At 40.3% G+C, this 25499-nt stretch overlaps 1 protein-coding gene, 1 long non-coding RNA gene and 2 pseudogenes across 4 annotated transcripts; 2 read left to right on the forward strand and 2 right to left on the reverse strand.

Moving 5' to 3' along the window:
• Positions 1 to 1666: 1666 nt before the first annotated feature.
• LOC106324141 lies at positions 1667 to 3457 on the forward strand. Its single transcript, XM_013762162.1, has 3 exons — positions 1667 to 1816; positions 1873 to 2259; positions 2483 to 3457. The coding sequence occupies exons 1-3, from the start codon at positions 1667 to 1669 to the stop codon at positions 3455 to 3457; spliced, it is 1512 nt and encodes a 503-aa protein (XP_013617616.1).
• A 7348-nt stretch (positions 3458 to 10805) lies between these two features.
• Positions 10806 to 12069, forward strand: LOC106325764. 3 transcript variants are annotated; one of them, XR_001267047.1, is made up of 3 exons: positions 10806 to 10897; positions 11152 to 11238; positions 11358 to 12069. It is a non-coding gene; the product is annotated as an uncharacterized LOC106325764 (long non-coding RNA). The 3 variants fall into 3 exon arrangements; XR_001267046.1 differs by lacking the exon at positions 10806 to 10897 and adding an exon at positions 10925 to 10984; XR_001267048.1 differs by lacking the exon at positions 10806 to 10897 and adding an exon at positions 10971 to 11059.
• Positions 12070 to 14665: 2596 nt separating this feature from the next.
• On the reverse strand, positions 14666 to 16148 carry LOC106325763 (annotated as a pseudogene).
• A 3049-nt stretch (positions 16149 to 19197) lies between these two features.
• On the reverse strand, positions 19198 to 19995 carry LOC106324142 (annotated as a pseudogene).
• Between the last annotated feature and the right edge of the window lie 5504 nt (positions 19996 to 25499).

Consider the following 25499-nt stretch of genomic DNA (forward strand, 5'->3'; position numbering starts at 1 on the left):
GAGTTTATCAGATTTCCAGAAAGACCAATATCAGGAGAAATGGCCGCGGAAATTAGGAGATATGATCAATTTCCCAAAACCGGCCAAACCAGTTCTACACTTGCCTTATTTGGAAGATCCGAGGTTCACATCAAACCAACCTCAAGAATGGCAACCAGGTGGCCTTATAAGTCATTCAGAGGCACTCCACAACATCCTAGGAAGCACCAAGCCATACTGGATCAGACGGATCCCAATCAAACCAAAAGATCAAGCCGGTTTGCATCAATTGGCCAAACCAACATCATTTAAGGAAAGTCTTCAACCAATTCAACTTGGTTCGACCCAGAGATATTTATGGGAACCAGGAGATACTTTAGACCATTCAGAAGACATCCAAGACGTCCTTAGCTACACCAGCACCCAGGAGATCAGGCGGATCTCTCTCTCCATCAACATTCCATATATGGCCACAATTACACTAAATGCTTTGGAAGAGTTTCTACAGATTTTTGCTCCAGAAGCTGTCCAGATACAAGATCATCCAAGTTATCCTTTTGAAGGCACAAATCGAGCTAACGGCTAGTTTCCATGGAGCCATCAAAGCCTTCTCATCCAAGACTTTTATTTCGGTTTATTTTCTTTCCTTATGTCATTTTCAGACTGTTTGAGAGTCCTTTGTCGAGCCTATAAAGCTCTAGTCTTTGCTTCATTGTAAATCACCAAGTAAATAAAAAGTTTATTCAGTTTTTATCAAAGATTGTTCTTTGTATAAAATATTGATCTTTAGGATTCAAAGAGAGATTCTTTGTTTTTCTATTGATTTCGTGAGTCTAGTTTGTTTGTGCAAATCAAACAAGCTCAGTACATTGAGAGAGTCAATCACATCGTCCCACCATTCCATCCGATTGAGAGATTCAATCAAAACCTCCTCCGCTAATCCACTTCAATCCATCTTTTGATCAAGCTGAGAGTGATACACATCCAGCAGCTTGATTCCGCCATATCTATCCTTTATCTTTGTTTATTTATCTTAGTTTATTCTTCATAACATTCATATCTCATTCATCTTTCATTTGTTTCAGGTCTTACAATCGATTTCAGACCATATCGACCAACCGGTCACATCTTTGGTTGATCTGATTTGAACCTCCAACAACCATTTGGGCGACCCAGCTTCAAGACTGTAACAGAAAGAAACCAACAGCCGCCTGATCCATTAAGAAAAACACTAAATCCTCAAAATGCCGGAGCCTTCAGTACTCCAGAGATCCCGAGCGCTCGATCCGGACGCTACATGGGAGAGAACTCATAACAACCTCCGCAGCAGAGCATGCCTCAGTGAAGCTTGACAGTGGCCTGGACGAAATAGGCACCGGACTACAAGCCCAAAGAAGTTATCCGATCCAATCGCAAAACAGATATATGGAATGACCCGGGGAACCTAGAAACTGAATGTCACCACTGGGAAACCTAACTTCCGAGAACCGAACTCCATCTGCTGCAAGAACCGTCCAGCAAACAGGGTTCGGTGACCCAATAGGGCAAGCTCGCGGTACGACCCCGCAGACCTATCGATGCGGATACTCAAAGAGAAGATCTGGGGATCCCGGGCGAAACCGGAATGTTCAAGAACTATATCAAAAGAAACGATGCCGAGCTCAAAAGAATATACTCCATCGTGCATATGGCGACGAGCTCCGCTACAGACATATATATGGTCATTGAGGAGACAAGGAGAACTCCATTCACAAACCGAATCGCCAGCGCAAGGCTACACCATGTTGGGAAACTCAAATTTCCCGAGTACGCTGGGAATACAGACCCGAAAGTTCATGTACGAGCCTTTCGACTAGCGATATCAAGAGCACACCTCAACGATGACGAAAAAAGGCTGGCTACTACCGCTTCTTTGCCAAAAATCTCACTGGGGCCGCACTTGAATGGTTCGCAGGCCTCGAGGAAAACTCAATCGACAACTTCACCCAGTTGTTGTCTGCATTCCTCAAACAATACTCGGTTTTCATTGAAACGAGGGTTACCGAGACAGACCTCTGGAATCTCAAACAAGCGCCCTTCGAGCCATTAAGAGCGTACATAAACAAGTTCAGGGAAATCAAAGCCAAGATCTCGCACCCAAACGAAGTCATGGCCCTGGCGGCGTTAAAGGACGGCGTCTATTTCTCATCCAAATTCAGGGAAGAAATGGCAGGGCGGGCACCAATCTCGTTGGACAATGCACTACACCGAGATTCCTACTTTGCAACCCACGAGGAGGAGGTCGCAGCCTTAAAGGAGCGCAAACAAAAATAACGTCGCCAAAAAGAATAATGCTCCTAAAGAACCAGCAACAAAAGGGCAACACTCCTATGCAATAAATAATTTGCCGCAAAACAAATCATCGACGTACGACCCCAACAAACACTGTGCCTTACATGACCGAAAAGGTCATTCGACCGAGGAATGTTGAGCGGCACTTCGCAGTCAAAACAAAAATAAAAAGACCAGCGAGGATACCGAAGAAGAAGAGGAAGAGCCAGCGACTCCAAAATCTAATCGAAAAGCTAAAGGCTCTTCGAATAAAAGAGGCAGGGAAAGCGAGCCAGAGCCGCCTAGCTCTCCACCCCCAGCGCCGAAGAAAAGAGTCGACATGATCTTGTGGGGGTCAGAAAGCCATACACCTAACAGAATCGAGGGACAGACCAAAGGAAGAGTATGCATCGACATTACGGTAGCAGTCCGAACACTGAAGCACCTCAATGAAGCTACTCCCCCTAGTATTACTCGATACAACCCAAATGCAGGGTCTCCCTTTAGGAAAATCCCCAACTTCAAGCGAAAGCAGAAGATGGCCAGAATCCGTGAACTGCTAGAAAGACCAATTGCCCCACAAATTCAGAAGAAAGACATCATGCGAACCCTTAATCGCAACATGTCTGGGGGACAGAGACACTACCGACCAACACCAACCAAAAGATGGAATTTTCCGACGGACAACAAAGGCAAACAACGAATCGACTTTATCTACAGAGGCTCTAAATTTTGCAACTCGGTTAACTCCATCAAAGCATACCAACGAAGAGCCGAAAAGAGCATAGGAGTCAGAGAGCCTCTATCAGGTCCCAACCATGAAATCATCTTCGACAAAAATGAGACTGCAGATCTTGACAAACCACACGATGACGCTCTAGTAATACGACTCGACATCGGCGGCTGCGAACTATCTCGAGTAATGATCAACACCGGTAGCTTGGCTGATGTCCTCTTCTACGACGCGTTCAAAAGAATGGGGTTCAGCAAAGCACTCCTCAAGCAAGAACGAACCCCTCTGATCGGGTTCGCAGGGGAAACCACCTACTCCCTTGGGTCAATCGAGCTCGCTGTAACCGCCGGAGAAGTCAGAAAAAATCGTGGAATTCATCGTGATAGACCATCCAGCCCCATTCAACGCAATCCTTGGAAGGCCCTGGCTATATAACATGAAGGCAGTCCCCTCAACCTACCACCAATGCCTGAAATTCCCGACTCCAAAAGGAATCAAAACCATTAGAGGAAGCCAGAAGAGCTTCAGAACATGCTACCTTGCAAGCTTCAAAGATATCGAGCAGCACTCCTAATTAGGCCATCAAGATCAACAACAGACGTACACGCCTACATGAACCACCAAACAAAAGAACCTATCTCTGGAAAAATAATCGAACTACGTTATGACATGATCCCTCGCCAAGGGTACGTAGGCAACTCACGACACGAGTTCAGTCACCCACCAACTACACAGCTCGAAGGATGCGCATCGCAACGCCTGAAGCACGCTAGCACATCAGCATCGACTTCGAATCGGAAGACAAGCTTCCTTCCTTGTCTAAAATTTGTAACAAACCGTAACCCAACATTTTAATAAAATTCGGTGCTTACACCTCGTAGTTCGAGCTCGTTAGATTTCCTATATCCAAAAATCGCAATATTCTTAACGGTTGACTGTAAACCAGGACCCTGATCAAGTCTTTGGTTACAGCCAGCTCCGCCAACGAGCGCGGCGAAACTAGTTAACAAAATCTTTTGTTACATCAAATGTACGTTGATAAAAATACCTACGACAAATCGACACACGACCTCAAAAGACCGGCCTTGCGTAAACATAAAAATTGCAACAAACAACTCGAGAACTCACAATCCTATCTTTATTAAAAAAATAAAAATAAAGCAAAGGAAACAAAGGGGAAAGCGAAAATAAAAATCAAATTCATAAAACTACTCCTCGATATTAAATTCACCATCCTCGAACTGGCCGCCTGCGCGCTTCATTTCGTCACTCGTGTCATTCACCGCAGAAGGAACTTTAGCAAAGAAATTTTCTGGCAGGTCCTCCGTAATCTGAGGCAGATCAAGCTTCTCAACGGAGAAATCCGAAACCGCCATCACATCGAGCTCAGATCCGAGCTCGACCTCTTTAGTTAGAAGACGCAACAACTCATCCGAAGCCAAAAGTTTGTTGTTCATGATGTCCTTCAATATATCTATGTTCGCCTTGACCTCCCTAAGACGAGCTTTGCAATCACTTGCGGCCTTCTTTTTTTCCCACTTCTCCTTCAAAGATACCAGCACGTCCAAGTAGCTATCTGCCAAAGCCCTTTTAGCATCATAGAACTTATTAGCGGAAGATTCGACATTCGCCTCCAAAAAAGAAACTTGCTCTAGGGCCGACTTCCTCTCGTTACTCACAACTCGTAAAGGAGCCTCGAGTGAAGCAGCCTGATTCCCCAGCTTCTCAGCGGCGGCCAGCTGGACAGTGTTAGTACGCTCTCGATCCTGAGCCATCTTCAGACCAAGTTTCAGCTCCCGAACAACCGTCTTTATCTCATAAACCTCGTCGGAGCACGGAACATCCTGCAGACGTCTCTCCAAAGTCGCCGCAAACTCATTATTAGCCTCCATAGACTGGAACGTAACGAGTCAGAACGAACCAATCAAGCTAAAGATTCAAAGTTACAATTATCAAAAAGACGACCTTAGCATGAGCAACATCCATCTTCACATAGGCCTCGCGCCCCATCATATTTTGTAAGGAAGGAAGTGGACATCCAGCAGTCTTGAAATACCTCACCAAGTGAGCGACACTGTCCGGATCCTCCGTGATAGGACAACCCTTGGAGTGAGAAAACTGCCCATGAAACGGTTTAAAAACAACCGTATCACCCAAAACACCAAGACTGGTCTGCACCATTCATTTTCGCCTTCTTCGGAGGTGGATCGCTCCCCTCCGAACCAGTTGGGCTACTCGACTTTATGCAAGCAGCAGAATTTTCGCCCTCGAGGTCTTTTCCCTCTCGAGGTGAAGCTCGCGGAAGTCGGGTCTCCTCGTGAAGAACTTCTGTGAGCGCTTCGCTCACGTCTCCGGATCGGATGCGTTCCACACTAACGTCGCCCGCTAGATTTCGTATCCTTTCGGATTTGCGAAGGTTTGTCCTTCTCGATGCCATGTCTTTTCGGCAAGAGGAAACAAGAATCTATCGGAGTACTGTGATAAACCCTAAACGAAGTAAAGCTTCATAAGGGCCAAGGCGTCACTGTATCCCAACAATCTAGATAAAAGAATCTCGAAAACTGAGGAAGCAAAAGATATTCCTAAAACCATGTTTATCCATTCAAAATAGTCAAAACTTCGCGATCAAAGATCGCGGAAAACAAAAGTCTGAAATAGAAAGATCAACTAGAATCGTCTCCTTCGGGAACAGACGACCCTCCGGCTTGATCCACTGAATCTTCGGAAACTTGAGGAAGGTTGAGCCCGGAGATTGACCAATCCGATACAGCAGCCAAAGTAACAAGACCGTCACAGTCCTTCTCCATCTCCTTCAAACGAGCAAGCTAGGCATCCACAGTTAAGCCCCCATCCTTGAGCTCGTTCAGAAGATCGATGTTGGCAACCACCTCTTGCAACTGGATCTCAGCCGACGCCTCCTTTTTCTTGTTCACCCATTTCTCCTTCAACGACTCTAGGATCTCCCGATATCGTTCCGCGACGTCACGACGAGCGACACGAGAAGCACGACGGATATCTCGATCCCTCTCGACCTCGAACGCTGCAATTTTGGCCTTCTGAGCGATGACCTGGGCCGCAAGAGTCGCGTTATCCTGACAAGTCCTCTTCCAGTCACCGGTCAAGGCCTCGATCTTTTTAGCATCCCCTTTTCCCTCGCGCTTGGTGGTTTCGAGCTCCGCCAAAAATCACTTGATCTCAGAACCGATGCTCTCTATCTCCTTGTCATTCCGAGAAACCTCAACACGATCCTCCATCACTACAACATACTCGTTGAAGGCTTCCATAACCTAAAGAAGACGAAGCTGACAAATAAGAACCTCAAAGCATCTTCTAGAAGGAAAGAAACCAAAAAAAAGGTCTTAGAGCTCGCGACTGCCACTTTGGCGTAAGCCTCCTTTTCGGTCGGAAAAGTATGGGAAGGGAGACGGTAACCTGCAGATCTCATGTGACCGGCGAGAGAGATCAGGTCGTCCTGAGCCGCCGACTGAGGATCATCACCTTCAGAAGCAAGCCCCCGGACGGTCGATTCTCGTCTAGAACAGGACGGGCCGGGCAAGGCAGCCTTCGACGATCGATGTCGCTTACGGGTCGCGACAACTACTTCATCTTTCGAGCTGGGGCTCAACGAGACATGAGATCGTCGCTCCCCAGGAGCATCTTCATCATCGGAATCCCGAATCGAAATCAAGGGAGGTATCAGAAGCTCTGCTCCTCAACGCTGACCCAGAAGTACGAGACCTCCTCATAAGCTGCCAGGCCAATCGGTCCAAAGACTGAGCTTGGATGGAAGAAGTCGCAACGACTTCCTGAGAGCGCTCCGCCTCATCTTCAGAGCTGCCAATAGCCGGTGGGGGCCTGTTTGTTCCCCCTGGCATGGCAAAAGCAGCTCTGATTCGGGACTGGTCAAACGATGAACAGTTCGAACGACCTCTCCGGAGAACTCCGATCAAACCCGAATCTCGTTCGACATCAAAGAACTTCTGGAATGAACTGAAACAATTAAAAGAAAAAGAAGATTTGAATCGCAAATCTCCCAAAGGAAAAGGATCGACATTAAGATCAAGAAAGAACTAACCTATATTCTCAGCCCAATTCCGGGGAAGTCGAGAGAAATCGAAGTCGCCCATGGATGCTCCATCCACCTTAAAGACAAAAAATTACTCGCGCCACTTCTCATCGTGATTGGGGACATCCTCAATAACGTGGCAACCCGGACGCGGAGACACGAGGAAAGTTTCGGGACTCTTCTTGCTCCGCTTCACTAGAACAAGGTGACGGAACTCACTAAGACCGAAGGAAAGACCTTCCTCCCTAGCTTTAACCAAGAACGTTATGTGATGCCTAAGAAAATTCGGGAGGATTTGATTAAACGATAAACCAAGCTCCGCCAAGATCTCGAGGATAGGCTCCAGAATCGGGAAAGTAAGACCGCAAGATTGGAAGAAAGAGGGATAAGCTCTGCAATATCCTCCTCGAACGATTTTGGGAGTCTCAGACATAGAAGCCAAGTCAAGGACGATGGCTCGGTCTACTCCATACATCGTGTAGAGATCCTCAAGATCGTCGGTCGTAGTCGTCGGGTGAGGGAAACTGAATGATGAAGACATCTCAGGTCCAATGATCAAGAAATCTCAAAGCAATAGAAAAAAGAGATGAAGAAGAAGAATCAGAATTGAGACAAAAAAAAAGAAATCCCTTGCGTATTTATAGCTACTCTAACGGCTCTATCGTCATTCTCGAGAAGGATAATGATGACCTAGGACTCGTCCTAGCGGTGGCCGATGTAGCCGTTAGCAAGAGTAAAAGTGCGCCAAACAACGGTCTCCAAAGTTTATCATTAAATTCAAACCAAAATCGTACCGGGTACCAAGCGACGAAATCAAGATTAAAGCAAACCACCTCTATTTTGTTTCGTTCAAACCAAAAGAGGCTGGGGGACAAATGTTGGATCCAATTTTGGCCAATACGTTAATGGGCCACAATCAAGGAAATGGACTGCGAAGATCCACAGCAAGCACGCGAGCTCCGGACGGAGACTTCGAGGATCCGGAGATCGCAGAACAGTCGCGAAGATCACGGGACCAGCCCGTTATAAGAAAAGATCGACGCATAAGGAAGATGACACGTTGAAAACCCTAGAGTATGATCTTGTTTTTACCCAACTTTAGATCTTTTCAATTAACGATCTCGTTTCTAACGTATGATCTTGTTTAACTTAATGTATTCAATCTTATTCATCAATAAAGTCCATTTTTGCCTACTGGAAACTGATTACATCGTTGTGTTCTAAAGATGTTGTTGCCTACGTCATTATCTTCCCTAGATTAAACTCCCGATCACTATCAAATTCTTAGTGTAGATTTCATGATCTACAATGACGATTGTGGTTTACCAATTGTGTAAAAAAAAAAAAGAAACGTGATATACATATTTATTGGACTATAGGTGGTCATTTTCAAATTATTTTGCAATAAAAACAACTCAATGAAAATGAATTTCAATGTTAAACATGATGGAAAAGAAAAAAAAAGAACAACTTTTTTTTTTTTGATGAAATTTGAAATTTATTGATCAACCTAAGAAATTTTACAGACCATTAAAGGTTGGTTATAGTCTTAGATGCTAACTAGAAATTTATTGATCAACTTTTTTGTTCGTTTGAGTAACCCATTATTTGTTTTATCAACAATAAAAACATATATTAATGCATTATCTATCTATACTATTATTTGTGACGTGATTTTCGCATTTGAACTTTTATGTTAAAAGTTAGAGCAGTTAAATTTAATGATATCCTTAATGATTTTTTTTTATATATAATTAAAAAGGAAATTCATATTAATAATATTAGATTTTTAAAAAATAAGAATTTTTTTACATCTTATGTTGTTATATTGAAATAATATTTTCTATTTAAGGTTAAAAAAATAAGATATAAAACAATTTACAATTAAATATTAATCAAGAAAAAGTTTTGTATAAAGATATTTTCTTAAAAAATTAATATAGAGTGTTTTTAAATTTTCAACACAATAATAAAACATATTTTAGTTAAAGTTTTGTTATATATATATATATATAATTAATTTGATGTTTGATTTAAAATTTTTGAAAACAGATATAATAATTTATCCTGCTTGCTTTTGAATTAATAAAACACAAACTCATAAGTATTCGTAAGAAGATAATGTCCACATGTATGGTCAAAATATTTAGTTTTATTATCTTCTATATTCTTAATAACACGCCTGACCAACCAAATTTTGCCATATCACTTAGATTTTAAAAAATTTAAAAATCAATTAAAACAAGATAATGACTAAAACAAAACATATCAACGATGTTTTATTTCTTATGTTCCCATATCTTTAAAATTTGACTGACAAATCATAAACGACAGCAGAACTACCATCGTTTAACAATAGAATAGGAAAGGATTATACTCTTTCTTATTCAATCTCAATACCTTAACTCAAAATTAGTGTCGTATGAATGTCCTGAGCCAGTGTCGAGTTTCAGTTTCTGAGTAAACGGATCGCATCAACCCAAATTCTCAAGTTACTCTATCTTACTCCTATGTACAGTTTCGTTGGCTTAGACAAAGCACCAAACGAACCTGTTTTGGGTTAAGAAAGAAGGTTCGAGAAAAGTGGATATGGAAAATCTGAGTTAATAACCAAGTGGTGGCAATTTATTGGAGTTTGGTGTGTTCGATTCTCCCTCGGAACTAAATTATCATCACTTGGCCAATATAGACTTGGGCTTCGGCCCAAGTGATTTACATGGTGGATCGTAACAGATGATCGGTTCACTCTCTGGCATTAGTCGGAAAGTATTCCAAACTCGGGTCAGTCAGTGTAATAGCCAGTCCACTTTCTAGCACTAAGTGTATTCCTCCCGAGACCCAGCCGATAAGGTTTATCAAAAAAAATTCCGAGTTATTGGAAATTTTATCATTGCAAAGAGCTTTTAGGGTAGGAAAAGAAAAAAGGAACAAGGAAGGAAGGAAGAAATCAAACGTAAACAAGGTCCAATAAGAGGAACTGATTTTGATAAAAGGTAAAACCAATTCTATTAATTCGATTAATTCACCACTTTAAAGTTCTACGGTCATTACTTTGATATTCAGTGAGATAATCTGGTTTATGTAAGGTGATTGGAACTTTAAGTGTTGAAAAGATGCAAAATTGCTGCTATGAAAAAGTTGATCCTATTTAAAAAAAAAAATTAAATGGACGTACGTTTGAAGTTTTAGTGATGCAGCATGTGAGTTTGTCATTTATGTCATCTTTATATATAAAGAAAGCATTGTATCTCTCCTGAGGGCTCCACGTCGGATGCCACGTCGGAAATAGGGTCTCCCTCGCGCTGACACGTCAGATCCGCAGCGTTTCATTAAACCGTGTGTTTTTATTTTGACTGGGCCTTACATTCGTTACAGTTGGCAAGCCCAGCAATTACTTCATCCAGCTGTAAACGCGGTTCTCAACGTCATTTTGCTAATAGGGTTTTGTGCTTAGCTTTCGTCTCTACCATACGATGTCGAGACAGAACCAGAGTCCCTTATGGCGCAGCCGATCTTTCACCTTCTTCTTTCCGTATGGCGGCCATTGGAACTAGGGTTCATCGTGTTCTTCGTTCTGTTGCTAGCCAAAGCGACAATGGTGTATTCAACAATATATTTGTGAGACGATTCCCTGGATTGAGCTTTCTTCGTGTCGTTTCGTCTTCGTTTTTTTCTCTCTGGAACCGTTACAGGATCAATTTATTCACAGCCATTAACGAGATTCTTAAATTCGACCCACGCTGTAACCGTGATTTCTCATTCATTGTATCTTTCTAACTTCAAGGCTGTGCGTCTCCAACTATAAAAAGGTAAAGCTTACATACCATAAACATCATCTTCGCAAATCCAAACAACAGTTGAAGTTTTTTCTCAGTAGAATGGCGAACTCAAGGCAGGTTCTCAAGTGGCTTAGTCAGAGATTAAAAGTTTTTAAGAGATTTGAGAAACTATTTCCCGAGTTCTTTGCATATGTGTGGATCATGTTTTTTAGTATAAACTTTTAATTGTTTGTCCATGCTCTGCTCTGCTCAGGTTCAGTGATTAACATATTTTTGTTTTACAGAGCAAAACAGAGACCATGAATGGAAATTGAAGGAGAGGATCAGAAACTGAGTCTTCATCAAGACCTTGAGTCTAATAGCCTACGAGGGTACACATATCTCCAAACACCATTTTATACACACACAAAAAAAAAGATCTCCACTTTGTTTCATGTTGGCTATCTGAGTCAGACTTTGCTTAATAGTTTGTTCTTTGATTAATGAGAAGACCAGGTTCTGCACCCCAAGGATCGGACAAACAATAATCAAGATGCACATAAAGAGGTGATGAGAGATTCAGAGACGCTAGAAAATCTGCAGCTTGATAGGAAAAGCTTCCAAGCTTCTTTCCAATAAATCCAAGATTGAACTTTTGATTGGTTTAATTGTGATGTTGGAATGTGTGGGATATAACAAGTGAAGAAGAAAGGAAAGATTGATATTTTAAATATATAACGACCAGTTACTCTCATCCATAAAAAAAAACAATCTTAGTGGGTGGTGTTGTCTTATAATGCTAACGAGACATGGTCTCAATGCTATATTGCTATCATATTAATGTGTGTATCGTTTTTTCCTGTTCATAAAGTATTAGTTGAGCTTCTTGTGGTGTTTCGCATGTAGCTTATCTTTACTTCAAAGAAATATCAGTGATATTGATGACAAGTTCAAGCATCTATTCTGTGACATAGCCTCTCCCAAGCGACTTATTTGACATGGAGAAGGAGCTGCAGAAGATTGGTTTTAAGCCGGTAAGGAACACTGCACAGAAAAGAGCTGCTGCACAGATCCAAGGCATAACGCAAAAAACGAGGCAAGCCTCACCAGCACACCTCTTCCGTATCTCTTCCAAAGCCTCAAGGCCAACAGTTCCTGAAACTAACCTCATAAATGAATGATGTGCTATTTGAAAATCATACTGATCCATAATTTTCTTGCTATTTGACATATTTATATGTATAACAAAGTGTATGATTTGTCTTGAGTTTACAATCGTTTGCATGTATTCTGAAGAAAAATGCATTTTCAACATATGGAGATTGGTTTATACATGCAACTTATGATCACAATGCAAGAATGTCATGCGACGAGAAAGTACAAAACACAAAACTTGAGAAGTTTTCTAATGCAATATCTGATAGTTTTTTCAGACCACAATGCAATAATGAAGAGACAAATTCAAGCAAAAAAAAAACAAGTTTAAACATTTGTCAAAACTTTTGACAGACCAGCAAAGAGGATTTAAATAGACCAATACTCTCATTTCCTAAGCTCCATGCCATACGGTGGAATTCCTTCCACTTCCTTAGTCTCAACCTCTCTCCAGTTTGGATAGCATAGCACCGTCATGTTCAACTGTTCCTGTCAAACCAAAACCACTCAAAAGAGTACGTATATCGTCAGTCAAAATAATAAATAATAAGTTGTTAAACCAAAAGAGAGATTGATCAGATCACAAATGGGAGATCAATATTGACAACACATTGAAAAGTCTTTACATAGGATACAAGCTGAAAACCTTTGTTATCTAAAAACATTTACAACCACCGAGGATATGCCATCTAAACAATATCAAGGATAAATGCGATCAGTGGCATTTTGGAAACTAAAGTTTCTTTGCAGTTACTTTTAAATATATTTGGTAGAATGTTATACATTTATTAGTTAATTAACCTCTCTAAATTTGCTAAACATCTATTTGAGCCGATAATTTTAAAAATAATTTCCATATCCCCTCATTCTCCAGTATCTATTATTAAAATTATTTAGCTATTAATTTGTTTTTCCTATTTTTTAGAAACTTTTTTCTATTTTTCAGAACTTTAAATACAATTTTCCTTACATAAGCTTAAAAATATTTAAAAAACTATTTGATTTTTAAAACATTATCTTTAGAAACTAATAATATGTTTTTGTTATTAATATTGTTATATCCAATATTATCTTTTCTTATATTTGCTTTACGTCCCAAAGGAACGAGGCACCTCAAAATATCTGCAACAAAACACTATAAGAAAGGTACCTGTACGCAGAACTTAGGTTACTCGCAGGTGACCATGCTTAAGGGATGAATCTTATAGACGTTCATAAATGGTGAAACCACACATACGTTGTTGACAAGCTGTGGAGGCAAGTTAAGCAGTCGTTGCATGAGGTTCCAATCATAAAGAGGAGATCCTATGGTATAAACATGATTCTTAAAATGCCACTAAGAGCCTGCGAGCTCAATGACCTCAAGAAAAGGTGCACTAAGTGTTTTTACTATAAGGAAATGGAGAAGTTTCTTATGTTTTTCCTGTTCCATAATAAATTTATAGTAAATTTTTAAAAATAAAATAATATATTACTCGGTATAACAAATGAAACAATATAAACAAAATATAAAATAATCAATGTTTTGAGTATTAAACCTAACCACAACAATAAAAAATCAAATAATACTTACTATATATAAAAAAAATTGAGCAAGCATTTAATAAATGTATACAATTTCAATCATGAAAATCGTATCATGCTAATACAACTTTATAATCTCTAACAAGAATAATAATAAAAAAATAGTTAGACATATGCGAAGATGATATAAAATGTGTTTTCATTATAAAAAAACATAAAAAAAATAACTAAAATAGAATAATGTCATAAAATATATTTGACAACAAATAAAAAAACAAAACCAAGTGACAAAAAAAACAAACATCAAACATTAACTAAAATGAATATAATATCTTTCGTCACTTAATATGTCCTAATAGACAATAACACTATTATATACATCTTTTGCAAATGCAAACCTAAAACACAAACTACCAAATCATACAAAAAATAAAAAACCAAGATCACAAGTAAAGAATATCCTGCCCGTCCGTAGGGCGGACCTACCCTAGTATACTATATTTTAAAGGTGGTATAGAATTACACTAAGTAATAAATTACACATGTTATCAAACTAAAGAGTTTGATAACTTTCATAACATAATTATTTCTATAAACACACTGATATTAAGAGATCAATGCATTTTCAAAACAAATCTAATTTTATGTATGCGGTTAATAAATGAAAATATGTGTTATTGGTTTGTGTATGTATATTCATCTCCCTCTAATAATCAAGTTGTGTAATTTTAGTGATATAGAACTCAAATTTGGTCTTGCGTAATCGAAAATATTCCCATGCGTAGCATTGAATTAATACTTGTATTTCATTTCATAAACCATTACAAACAACACGTAAAATAAAATAAAATTATAAAAAATAAAAAAATTAAAGAGAAACACCACATCATCCAAGTTAATACAAATTCCCAGACAGCCATCAAAAACAACACCGTTGGGTCTTGAGGAGAGGGCTCTCTTTACACACTGTTTATTCCCTATCTTTTATCTGTATACTTTCTTCTTCTTTTCTTTACAAAAATGAATTAATAAATAAACACTGTTTTCGTGTTTAAAAAAAAAAAAACACTGTTTTAACTTTTTGTCCCGAACCGTTTTAAAATAATATAATAAATGTATGAAATAACTCTAACTTGACCTCTAAGCAACTGAGATGCATCTGCGGTGACCCACTCGTGTTCTCATTTTCCGTCGTTTGGTCTCTTCTCTCCACACGTTACCAATGTCTTCAGCGATGCTAATAGCGTCTGCTGATGCTCCGGCCAATCCTTTCCTCGTGAATCCAGCCGCGTAAAATCCCGATTTACCTTTCCATGCGTTTGGAAACGGCGATTTGGGAAACCCGTTTTTAGAAAATAGGTCATTTTCCTAAAGGACAAAAAGAACAGATTCAGTTGACTTGTAATGCAATAAACTACCGAAATTATTAGATTGAAGTTGTTTTGTTTTGTTTCTCACCTGAAGCCAAGAAGGAACGTTACTGCGGTATCCCGTGGCTAGAACAACAGCGTCAAGATCTAATATCTGACCATCAACGAGCTCCACGTGGCTACGAGAGAACCTTTTGATTCCAGGGACGATATCTACCTGGCCGGATTTTATTTTCTCCATAGCTCCGATGTCAAGCACTGGAGTCTTCCCTGTGAGGACCTTGAGCTCCATTGGACCCATTTTGGGCCTCTTTAGCCCAAACTTTGTCTAGTTTCCCAAAACCAGCCATGCGAGGATCAACAGAATCTTGTCCACTAGCCATAGAGGTAGCCATTTCATCAGTATCATTGAGATTTCGAAAGTCGATTTGCCTAAAATCTCCCTCGGTAAGACATGAACCTGATCAAAATTAAATACCAAAAATTAGCTTAAGGGTAAATCTTTGTTGACTATAAAAATTTGTAAATTTAAGTTTAAAGCTGGAACTTTGATTTGTATAACTTACCGAGCTGCGAACAACCATGGAGGGGTTAGCACTGTGATTTGCGAGATCAAGAGAAACTTCCATGCCGGAGTTTCCACATCCGACGACAAGAACACTCTTTCCTCTGTATTTCTCGCCAGATTTATACTCACAAGAGTGTATCACCTCTCCGTCGAACTCCGTCGTCAGCCCATCTATCTCGGGAACAACTCTCTCCGCGTTTTCTCCCGTCGCCACCACTAGCCACCGGCAGATATATTCCATCTCTGACCCGGAAACGGCAGAGGAAGGAGAAGACTTCACCGTCTTAATACGCCAGAGACCACTGGTCTTTTCGTAACGAGCGGACTGAACACACTCGTTGAATTGAGGGCTAATGTCGAATCGGGTAGCGTAGGACTCAAGGTAATCGATGAACTGCCGTTTTGTCGGATAATCGGGGTAGTTTTCTGGGAAGGACATGTTGGGTAATTGACAAACTTCCTTGGGTAAATGAAGTTTGAGTCTGTCGTAGGTTCTTTTCTGCCACAGTGAAGCTATGCATTCTGCTCTCTCCAATACCACAAAGGGAACACCTTCCTCGCGGAGGCAAGCAGCTGTGGCTAGCCCCGATGGGCCGGATCCAACGATAACTGGACCGTTAACCCAAATGCACCGTTGTCTGTCAGAAAAATCTTCACTTCCCATGAGCCTGAACATGTTCTCCATTCTAGGGTTGAGTTTGATGGAACAGATAATATATGTAGTGAAAACCGAATAAGGTTTGAGAATTCGGCCAAAAAAAAGTACGAACTTTACACGAATCGCAAAAAAAATCTGCACTCGAGTCTGGCCAAAAAAATATTGTATTTTTATTGACTTTTTTAGTTTATTAAGCAACTTAAGATTGACTGACCATTTTAGCACACCGTGAACCCACAGTTAAGACAGTGTTAAGTAAACATTAAATGTTGGCGTTAAGCGAAACAACATCGTTTTCAAATGAGATGAAACGACGTTGTTTTACATGATTTGAAAATAAAAAGAATTACATCCCTGGATTTGAACTCGGGTTGATTAGGACAAATGGCAAGGTATTTTACCACTGGGCTAGTGGCACTTTCAGTTGAGTTACTAACACATTTAATAATATTTGGTACTGATTGAATATAAAAAAAAAATTCTAAAAACTTTAAAAGATCTTTAAAATTCCAAAAAATTGAAAAACTAAATTTTTTTTATAAAATTAATTTTGAAATTAAAATTAAAAATAAAATTTTATTTTTTCTTTAAAAAATCAAAAATATTCCAAAATTTTCATTTTTTTTAATTCCAAAAAATTTAAAAATTCAAAGAAAATGCAAAAAATTAAAATTACAATTATCAGCTAAAAATTAAAATCGCACGCAAAATGGGTACAATATTTATTTTAAGCATTTTAATTTAATTTTAATATGTGGGTATCTTTTTTGTGTGTATAATTAATTTCAATTTTTAGCAATTGTTTAAAAAAATTGAAAATTTTGGAAGATTTTAGATTTTTTTGTTAAAATAAATTAAAATTATTTTTAATTTTAATTTTAAAATTAATTTTATAATATTTTTTCATTTTTTCATTTTTTTGGAATTTTAAAGATCTTTTAAAGTTTTTAGAGAATTTTTTTATATTCAATCAGTACCAAATAAAATTAAATGTGTTAGTAACTCCGTTGAAAGTTTTGTATTTTTTTTGTCAGCTCAAAAATTCATATTTCTTTTGGCAATTCATGCAAAGTTAGTGATTTTTTTTGCCTAATTCTCGAATAAGGTTTAGGTTGGTTTCAAGGTGTTTTGATCGAATTCAAAAGGATTGGTAGTGAAGCTGAGTAAGTTATATGTTTGTTGATTAAGAATGAGATGTGTTTGGAATGTGTTGTGGAGATAGAGGTGGTGTGTGTGAGTTTATATAAAGGACGAGTTAGGAGGAAGCTGCTTGTGACTTGCGCCTTCTAAGGTTAATTTTTTAATCAATTAAATGAATACAAAAGTTCTTCATTAAGTGTGGCTAATTAAAATGTAATAGTTTATTTTGATTTCCCATTTAGTCATATGCCTTTGCTTAAAAATAGTTTACGATATTTGAGCTTTTCCTTATGGAATTATTCGATTCTTTCCTTCAAAGTTGCTGATGGGACTTTGATTAGAGTATCTCGATCTGTCTCAAATTAATTCTACGCCTTGTTAATCTAAAATTTTAAAGTCTCTTACTATAATTTATCTATATATTTTGAAAAATCCTTAAATTTTTTATTTTTATATTTCGGGACCCTGTTCGACCGCTCCACTTGCGCTTGCTATTAGACGGCCCTGTCTATAATCATATATATGCTCAGTTTATTAGCATAAATTAGTTGGTGATGATTAAAATAGTATTGCTTTATGGTATATATGAGATATTACTTATACTGATTAAATGGCTTTGAATATCACAAAGAGATATAGTTTAAAATTTAATGATGTGAAAGAGTAATCAACTAGGCGCAATGGACCAGTGATAATAATATAGATCATCCAAATTCTTTCGATCTTATGGTCCTACCCCCATGAGCTTGTAGATGGCTTTGGAGAATAAAACTGAAATATGAAAATTACTTGTGAAATAGATATCTAGAAATTAATGTATGTATATATAAGTGCAAAATGATCGAAGTAGCTAGGTTAGGTTCGGTTCAAATATCAAGTGTGTGGGAGTATTTTATGAGGTAGCTAGGTGTATTTAGCTCAATTGATATTATTTGTGATCAGTGTTTCAAAAACTGTTTGGATGGTCTCCAGATGATTAATTGTTAAGTTATATATATAATATACTAGGGCCGCTCCGCGCTACGCGCGGAATGTGATGTATGTTTTTGTGAAAATATAAAACTTGTGTAACCGTTTTTGTATGTTCATTTGGTTGGCAGTGCGATTTAGTCGATGAATGTCATCAACACCAGTCTATTGTTTTATTCGCTCGTTTGCATTTTAGTAGTTTATAGAATAGTGACTTTGATGACTAATTTAATTTTAAACCATGAAGTGTAGCAATCAATCCATATATTTTTTTTTGTTAATACTTCTGTTAATCAACAAATGAGATTAAAAAATAGTTGATAGTTTCTTCATAGTAGCAAATGGGATTAAAAAGTAAAAATTGAGAGTTGAGTTTTTCAAAATACCATCCTTAGTCAACTGAGGAATATCTAAAAAATATACTATGACAGGAAATATTGTTTGATAGTAAAGAAAGAAGCACATAAATTTTAAAAATCTTTAGCTTTTAAGATTACAAAATGAAGTGATGACATGATTTGATATATATATATTATCCAATAAAATCGTAAAATCTATGATTAATATTTTGTAAAACAATAATTGAGAACTTTGAATAATTATTTTTGAAAATATTTTTTCATTTGTGGGTGTAAAAGCATATTACATAAGAAAAATATTATAAAGTTGGTTTTGTAAGTAGTTATTTTAAGTTTTTCTGGCAGCTTTTTTAAATATAACTAATACTATTATTTTAACCAAACTTCCGTTGTTCTTTGATGTTGGTTGCATCAAGTATTGAGTTAGCAAATTATCAAATGGTGTAACCTAAGTATGGATTTGTTAGATGAGCATATCAAGATATATCATTTTGGAAATCCATAACCGCAAAAGACCCATTTATGTTTAATTATTTTATATTTTTGGTTTATATTTGGTTAGTAAATAATTTTGTTTAGTTGTTTTTTTTTTGGGTTTTGGGCATTACTCAGAGGGAGGATGATGCTAAAGTAGTGAAACTTGCCTTTGCTTTCTGAACCATGTTTCCTTTGGCCTCATCATTCATTCCCACAGTGGATGTCAACACTTCTGAACAATAAAAAAAAACAGACTTGAATTAGATTGAAAGCTTTTCTATCATCATGAAAAAAAAAAGAACTTACTCTTCTTTGTAGTCAATCCAATGTTCTTCAAGATCTCAGAGATTGTTACCACCATCGTTATTGCTGTGTGCAAACTAAAACAGTTAAAAGTAAAATACACAAAGAAGAGAGAGACCAGTCCATGCTTTTTCGATAAGATTTTAAGTTATGATGAAAATGTGGTATGTACCCATTCAGAGTGCAGAGAGCTCGACCTCATTGTGTTGCTGTATGTACCTTTGCATCAAACGCAATGCATACCACACAAAATTGATTCAAAAACTTTTTCAAATTGCTCTATTTGGAATACAAACAAACAGTTTGGTGGACATATAAAGGCTAGAGATCGTTCAGGAATTAAAACTAAATCAACCAAGCTGATCTCACGCTTCCACAAACTAAATAGAAGAAGTAGATGCTCAGAAACCTAGATCAGATCTGGTGTGGAATTTTCGTTCCGATCAAAGAGATTTTAAAGTAACGATACCTTGGCGCGAGATTAACGTAGAAGAACAATGGTTTCTTCGTGTTGGAGACTTGAATCATGTTCTTCTTGTGAGTCTCCGTCTTTGCCGGCAAGAGGATGATGTTTATCTCAGGGATGTGCTCGGTGCAGGAGCCGGTGTTGCTATTTCCATCGCCATCTTCTTCTTCGATCACCCTCAGTTTCTTTCTGTGTAAACTTTCTCTTCTCGCTTGTCGGTAGCGGGAAAAAAGTTAAATCGGGAATCAAAACCCAGAATGTATCATTCATGATTATCACACAGATTTCTTCATACAGGATTAAATATTTGATTTTAGCAAATTACATTCAAGTGATATGCGAAAACTCCAATGAAAGAATACAGAGAAGAGAAGATATACCTTTTCTTCAAACGCAGCTTCTTCCATGGCAAGAAAAATCTCTTCGTTCTGAGGCTGAGGCCACTGAATGGGCAGCAGATGTGACGCCGGATCGTCTTCGTCGACGATGGAAACTGGCTCATCAACGTCGATCTATATACGATAGGATGATTTCGAGAGGAGGGATGCAAACCTTTTTATACTTGAATTTCCACAGCTTTGCAAGAGCTAACCTCATTGAATGTAGATCGTGGATGATGGATCATGGAGCCATTAAACCGACCGTTTCAGGTTGTGTGAAGAAACACAATCGTCACTGCACTGCCGCCGTATGAAGAGAGGAGAGACGAAGACGAACCTCGTTTCATCACTTCACCCGTACTCCATCGGCCCAGAAAAATCTTCAATCTTCGGAGTCCAATACACAAATAAGCCAGCAAAGCCCAACATAGCAACGATTAAATGAAACGCTGTGTAGAGAGTCATGGGACACGTGTCAACACGATATTAAACGAATTTCCATGCTATCATCTGAGGTGGCTTCATGGGAGGGATTAAAACCCTTCTTTATATATAAAGATATATTCAGTGCTGATTAATAATTATCTATCATATATAATATTGCGGGAAAAAGTCGATTCGAACTTTAGGAAACAAAGGAACTTGCATAAGATGAATAGAAAGAGCATTGTAATACCGGTGATTTCTAGAGTATTTTAATGGGAAATCAGAAAAGGATTTAGTGTATAATATATACAACATAAGCGATATTAGGCTTAACCTGTCATTTTAGGCTAATTTGATGCAAATACAGTAACCGGTTAGTTTATATAACAATTTTATCAAAGTAATGTTTCATTTGTAGAGTTTACTTTGTCCGAGTAATACATTGTACATCGGGGTGGAGAAGATCAGACGATGCGATTGGTAGGATTTACGTGTTCAGGTCCATCAAGAATTGATTTTGTGTGAGAGTGATTGCGTCGGTTTATCATGCTTTGAACAGATAAAAACTAATATGCACCATTTTATCAAGCCTGTCGTCGACACTTTAGTGAATTTTCATCTATACTAAGTCGATGATTGGCTCGCAGTAATTGTTGGGTATGGCCTAGCCCCCCCAAAAGGCCCACAAGACAATTATCCAGACACATGATCACAACAAAGAAAGTCGGCTCGTCGACTTGCGAGCCGGTGATCGACTCGGCTTTAGACTGTTTTTGATCGGCGAGACGACCAACCGAAAGTCGTCAGCTCGATGACTCGAGTCAGCGGCCCAACCACTCGAGGAGGCCCATCAGGACAGAGCACATTAGGTTAACGAGCATGTGTCTATTAAAGGAGGAGAAAAGGCAACAAGGAGGAGATCCGCAAACGACTACACTCACTTTCGGCTAGATCTAGGGTTTCATATCTTACTTCTCGCCGACTTGTACGGTCCGACGAACCAGCTTTTGCCGGACTAATCCCTTTGTTCTCTCCTCCTTTTGTAACACTATTTCGACTCATTGATCTAATAAAACACGTCTTTGTCTTGACCCACCGACGAGAACTCGTCCTTTCTCTTTACTAGTTTATCGACAGTCTCGGTTCAAACAGTTGGCACTCACCGTGGGGCAGACAGAGTAGCGTCAACAAAATGCAAAGATCATGGCTCGATCTGACTCGCCGTCCGATGACGAGTCACCTATGACTGAAGGCACTCCGACAGCAGCGGCCTTCGCAGATACCATACTCGAGAGGATGGCACAGCAAGACGCCGTCCAGAAGGCGACGAACGAACAACTCGCCGCCATCGCCGCCATCTTGGCTCCTTTGGCCGGAAACTCAGGCGATCCGGCCTCGACGGTCCGAAAACAGCTGTTCGACACTTACCGACCAGTCGGCGCAGAAAACACGACGAACAGAAACGCCGCCCAGGTTCAAACACCCGGTGGCGTAGATCTCGTTACCGTCCAGGAACTCGCCGAGCTTAAGCAGTCGTTCCTGGACATGAAAGACCGAATGCGTGAAGGACGTACTTTGGCGCCGTTAATCGAACGCGTCCTCGCCGAAACCCTAAAAACCCCCTTTTCTCGGTGAATCACCGATGTACTATACCGATCAGCCGAGAAAATCAGCCTTTCGAATTTTGCCGGAAAGGCAGACCCGGCTGACCATATTACCGCATTCAACATCGCGATGGGTCGAACTAACTTTTCCGATGAGGAAAGAGACGCTGGCTACTGTTGGCTCTTCATTGAGAGTCTTCAAGGTCCAGCCCTTGGATGGTTCACTGGATTGGGACAAGATTCCATCAACGACTTTCACGACCTGACGTCCGCGTTCCTCAAGCAGTATGTTTACGAGACAAGAAGCGACCTTATCCAACCTTTGGAACCTATCTCAGGGAGCGAACCAAAGCCTCCGCGACTTCATGGAGAAGTTCAAAACTGTCGCTTCGAAGGTGCATATCCCGAACATCATCACCGTTGACGCGTTACTTTAAGTCCCTGTTCGCGAGGATCTCTATAGAAACCCCACAAACTCACTTCAAGATGCTATCACGAGGTCGAACAACTTCATCCGGATGGAAGAGGACACATCAGCGATACTCAAGAAAATGAATGCGGCCGCTAAACAGACGACTGCTCCAAAAGCTCTTGAGGCACGCCAAGAACCCCGACAACACGCCACATGCAACAAGCCCAATCAGCAGAAAAGCTTTGTCTACATTGTCGAAGATAAAAACCCACCCCCGGGGTCGACTGTCGTCGTATGCGAGAAGGGTTGGAACATCTGGGAGAACGACGAGAAGCCGCAAACCTCTTCGGCACCTTCAACTTTGACTCCTGGCCCGACCGAGCCAAACCTATGGTGCAGCTTTCATAAGTCCAAGGCGCATGATACGAGGAACTGCAGGCAGCTGGTCGATGTGCTTTTCTCATCTTATGAAAACAGAACAGCCAACGTCGGGCTTCCCAAGCCTAGGCAGAACAACACCAAGAGCTGGAGAAAAAACAAAGAAAAGAAAGCTCATAAAAATCAAGACAAGGCCGGAGCCCGACCCAAACGCGCAGAAGATGACAAACCAGAGGAGCAGGACGAAGACGAGGGCGAAGCGCAAATTGAAGAAGAGCAACCTCGTAACTATTGACGCGTCCAAGTTATCCTCGCTCGACCAAGTTCCTCCTCGGATGAAGAAGAGGACAGAAAAGGCCGCGTTTCGCACGAATCTTCCAACAAGCGACCAAGTGAAACGACATACCGGAAGAGTCAAATGACTTGAGAAACAAGCTCAGGCGAAAGTCGCAGACAATCAACCATGGGCATGGCCTTCATTCAATCATCGAAGAGTCCAAGGCTAAAAGAGTCAAAGATTCCAGTGTTCAACCCCAGCTAAAGCCACGAGTTGTCGACCTACGCGATCAGCTCAACTCGAAATCAGAAGACCTCAGGATCAAGCTCAAACGACCTAAACGTTCTGACTTACAACGAAGGCTGGGGGTAACGAAAGCCATGAACGGTGATGGACACGAACCTATTGACGAGGACTCGTCTAACGACCTAAGGGTCCATCTACAAAACAGACGGGTCATGCGCACCCCTTTCGTAAACGTGATTATGGGAGGCTCGCCACCTTGCGGCGACTCGGTGCGGTCAGTCAAGGACCATCGATGACAGGAAGAAACCTCGAAGAAGTGGCCATCAAAACCTGAGAATGATCCCTCGATCACTTTCTCATCCGACGATGCCATCGGCGTTCACCTACCTCATAACGACCCCCTACTTGTCGAAGTAGGAATCGCGAAGTGCGACGTCGCCAAAGTTCTAGTCGATACTGGCAGTTCGGTTGATCTGATCTTTTGCGATACACTCGATAGGATGGGAGTCGATTTGCACGACATGAAACCGTCATCTCGCTCCCTCACCAGATTCAACGGGGCTTCCGAGATGATGATCGGAACAATCAAGCTCCCAGTCTACGCGTGTGGAGTAACACACACAGTCAAGTTTTCTGTCATCCAAACAAAGGCTCCATATAACGCAATCCTTGGGACCCCCTGGTTACATTCAATGATGGCAATATCATCGACGTATCATCAGTGCGTGAAGTTCCCAGGACCGAACGGTCAAGTGCAGACACTTCGCGGGGACCAGCAGGCATCACGTGACCTACTGATTGCAACGGTGAAGATGCAACAATCGACCCCTCGCATCAACGCAATAGAAAAGCAAATCCAACCTCAACAAGATGAGATTCTAAAAGTCGCGATCGACGACTCAGACCAAAGCAAAGTAGTTCGAGTCGGCGCTTTCCTCTCTGAAGAAATGCAACGCGTGATGATCGACTTTCTAAAGCAGAACGCATCAATGTTCGCTTGGGCGACGTCAGCTATGAGGGGAATAAGTCCAGCCATAACGTCCCATGAGTTGAATGTAGATCCAACCATCAAACCTGTTCGCCAAAAGAGACGCAAGCTTGGTCCCAAACGAAGCAAGGCCGTCAACGAAGAAGTCGAGCGACTCCTCGCAGCCGGTTCAATCGCTGAAGTACGATACCCGGAGTGGTTGGCATACCCGGTCGTCGTCAAGAAGAAGAACGAAAAGTGGCGCGTCTGCGTCGACTTTACCGATCTAAACAAGGCATGCCCCAAAGACAGCTACCCACTTCCACATATCGATCGACTGGTCGAGTCGACAGCTGGAAACAAGCTCTTGACTTTCATGGACGCCTTCTCAGGATACAATCAAATCATGATGCACCCAGACGATCGAGAGAAGACAGCGTTCATCACCGATAGAGGGACATACTGTTACAAAGTGATGCCATTCGGCCTTAAGAACGCCGGTGCGACTTACCAACAACTCGTTAATCGAATGGTTGCCGACAAATTGGGGAACACGATGGAAGTCTACATCGATGACATGCTGGTTAAGTCACTCCGCACGGCGGACCAGCTAAATCATCTAAAAGAGTGCTTCAAAACGCTGAATGAGTACGGAATGAAACTCAACCCGGCAAAGTGCACCTTCGGTGTCACCTCAGGCGAGTTCTTGGGATACATTGTCACCCAGCGAGGAATCGAGGCAAATCCTAAGCAGATCACAGCCATACTTGATCTCCCTTGTCTGAAGAACAGCAGAGAAGTTCAACGACTCACGGGAAGGATTGCAGCATTGAACCACTTCATCTCCAGGTCCACGGATAAATGCCTCCCCTTTTACGAGCTACTGCGTGGAAACAAGCGTTTTGTCTGGGATGAGAAGTGCAAAGAGGCATTCGGACAACTCAAACAGTATCTGACGACTCCTCCCGTGTTAT

This window comes from Brassica oleracea, chromosome C2, assembly GCF_000695525.1.
Source record: "Brassica oleracea var. oleracea cultivar TO1000 chromosome C2, BOL, whole genome shotgun sequence".
NCBI lineage: Eukaryota > Viridiplantae > Streptophyta > Magnoliopsida > Brassicales > Brassicaceae > Brassica > Brassica oleracea.

What these genes read in the sequence shown, in the direction of transcription:
- LOC106324141 (XM_013762162.1), top strand. Translation starts at nt 1,667, where the DNA reads ATGGCGACGAGCTCCGCTACAGACATATATATGGTCATTGAGGAGACA. An exon ending in ATACAGACCCGAAAGTTCAT is followed by an intron (nt 1,817 to 1,872) that starts GTACGAGCCTTT and finishes TGACGAAAAAAG; the next exon opens with GCTGGCTACTACCGCTTCTT. An exon ending in TTGCAACCCACGAGGAGGAG is followed by an intron (nt 2,260 to 2,482) that starts GTCGCAGCCTTA and finishes AAAAATAAAAAG; the next exon opens with ACCAGCGAGGATACCGAAGA.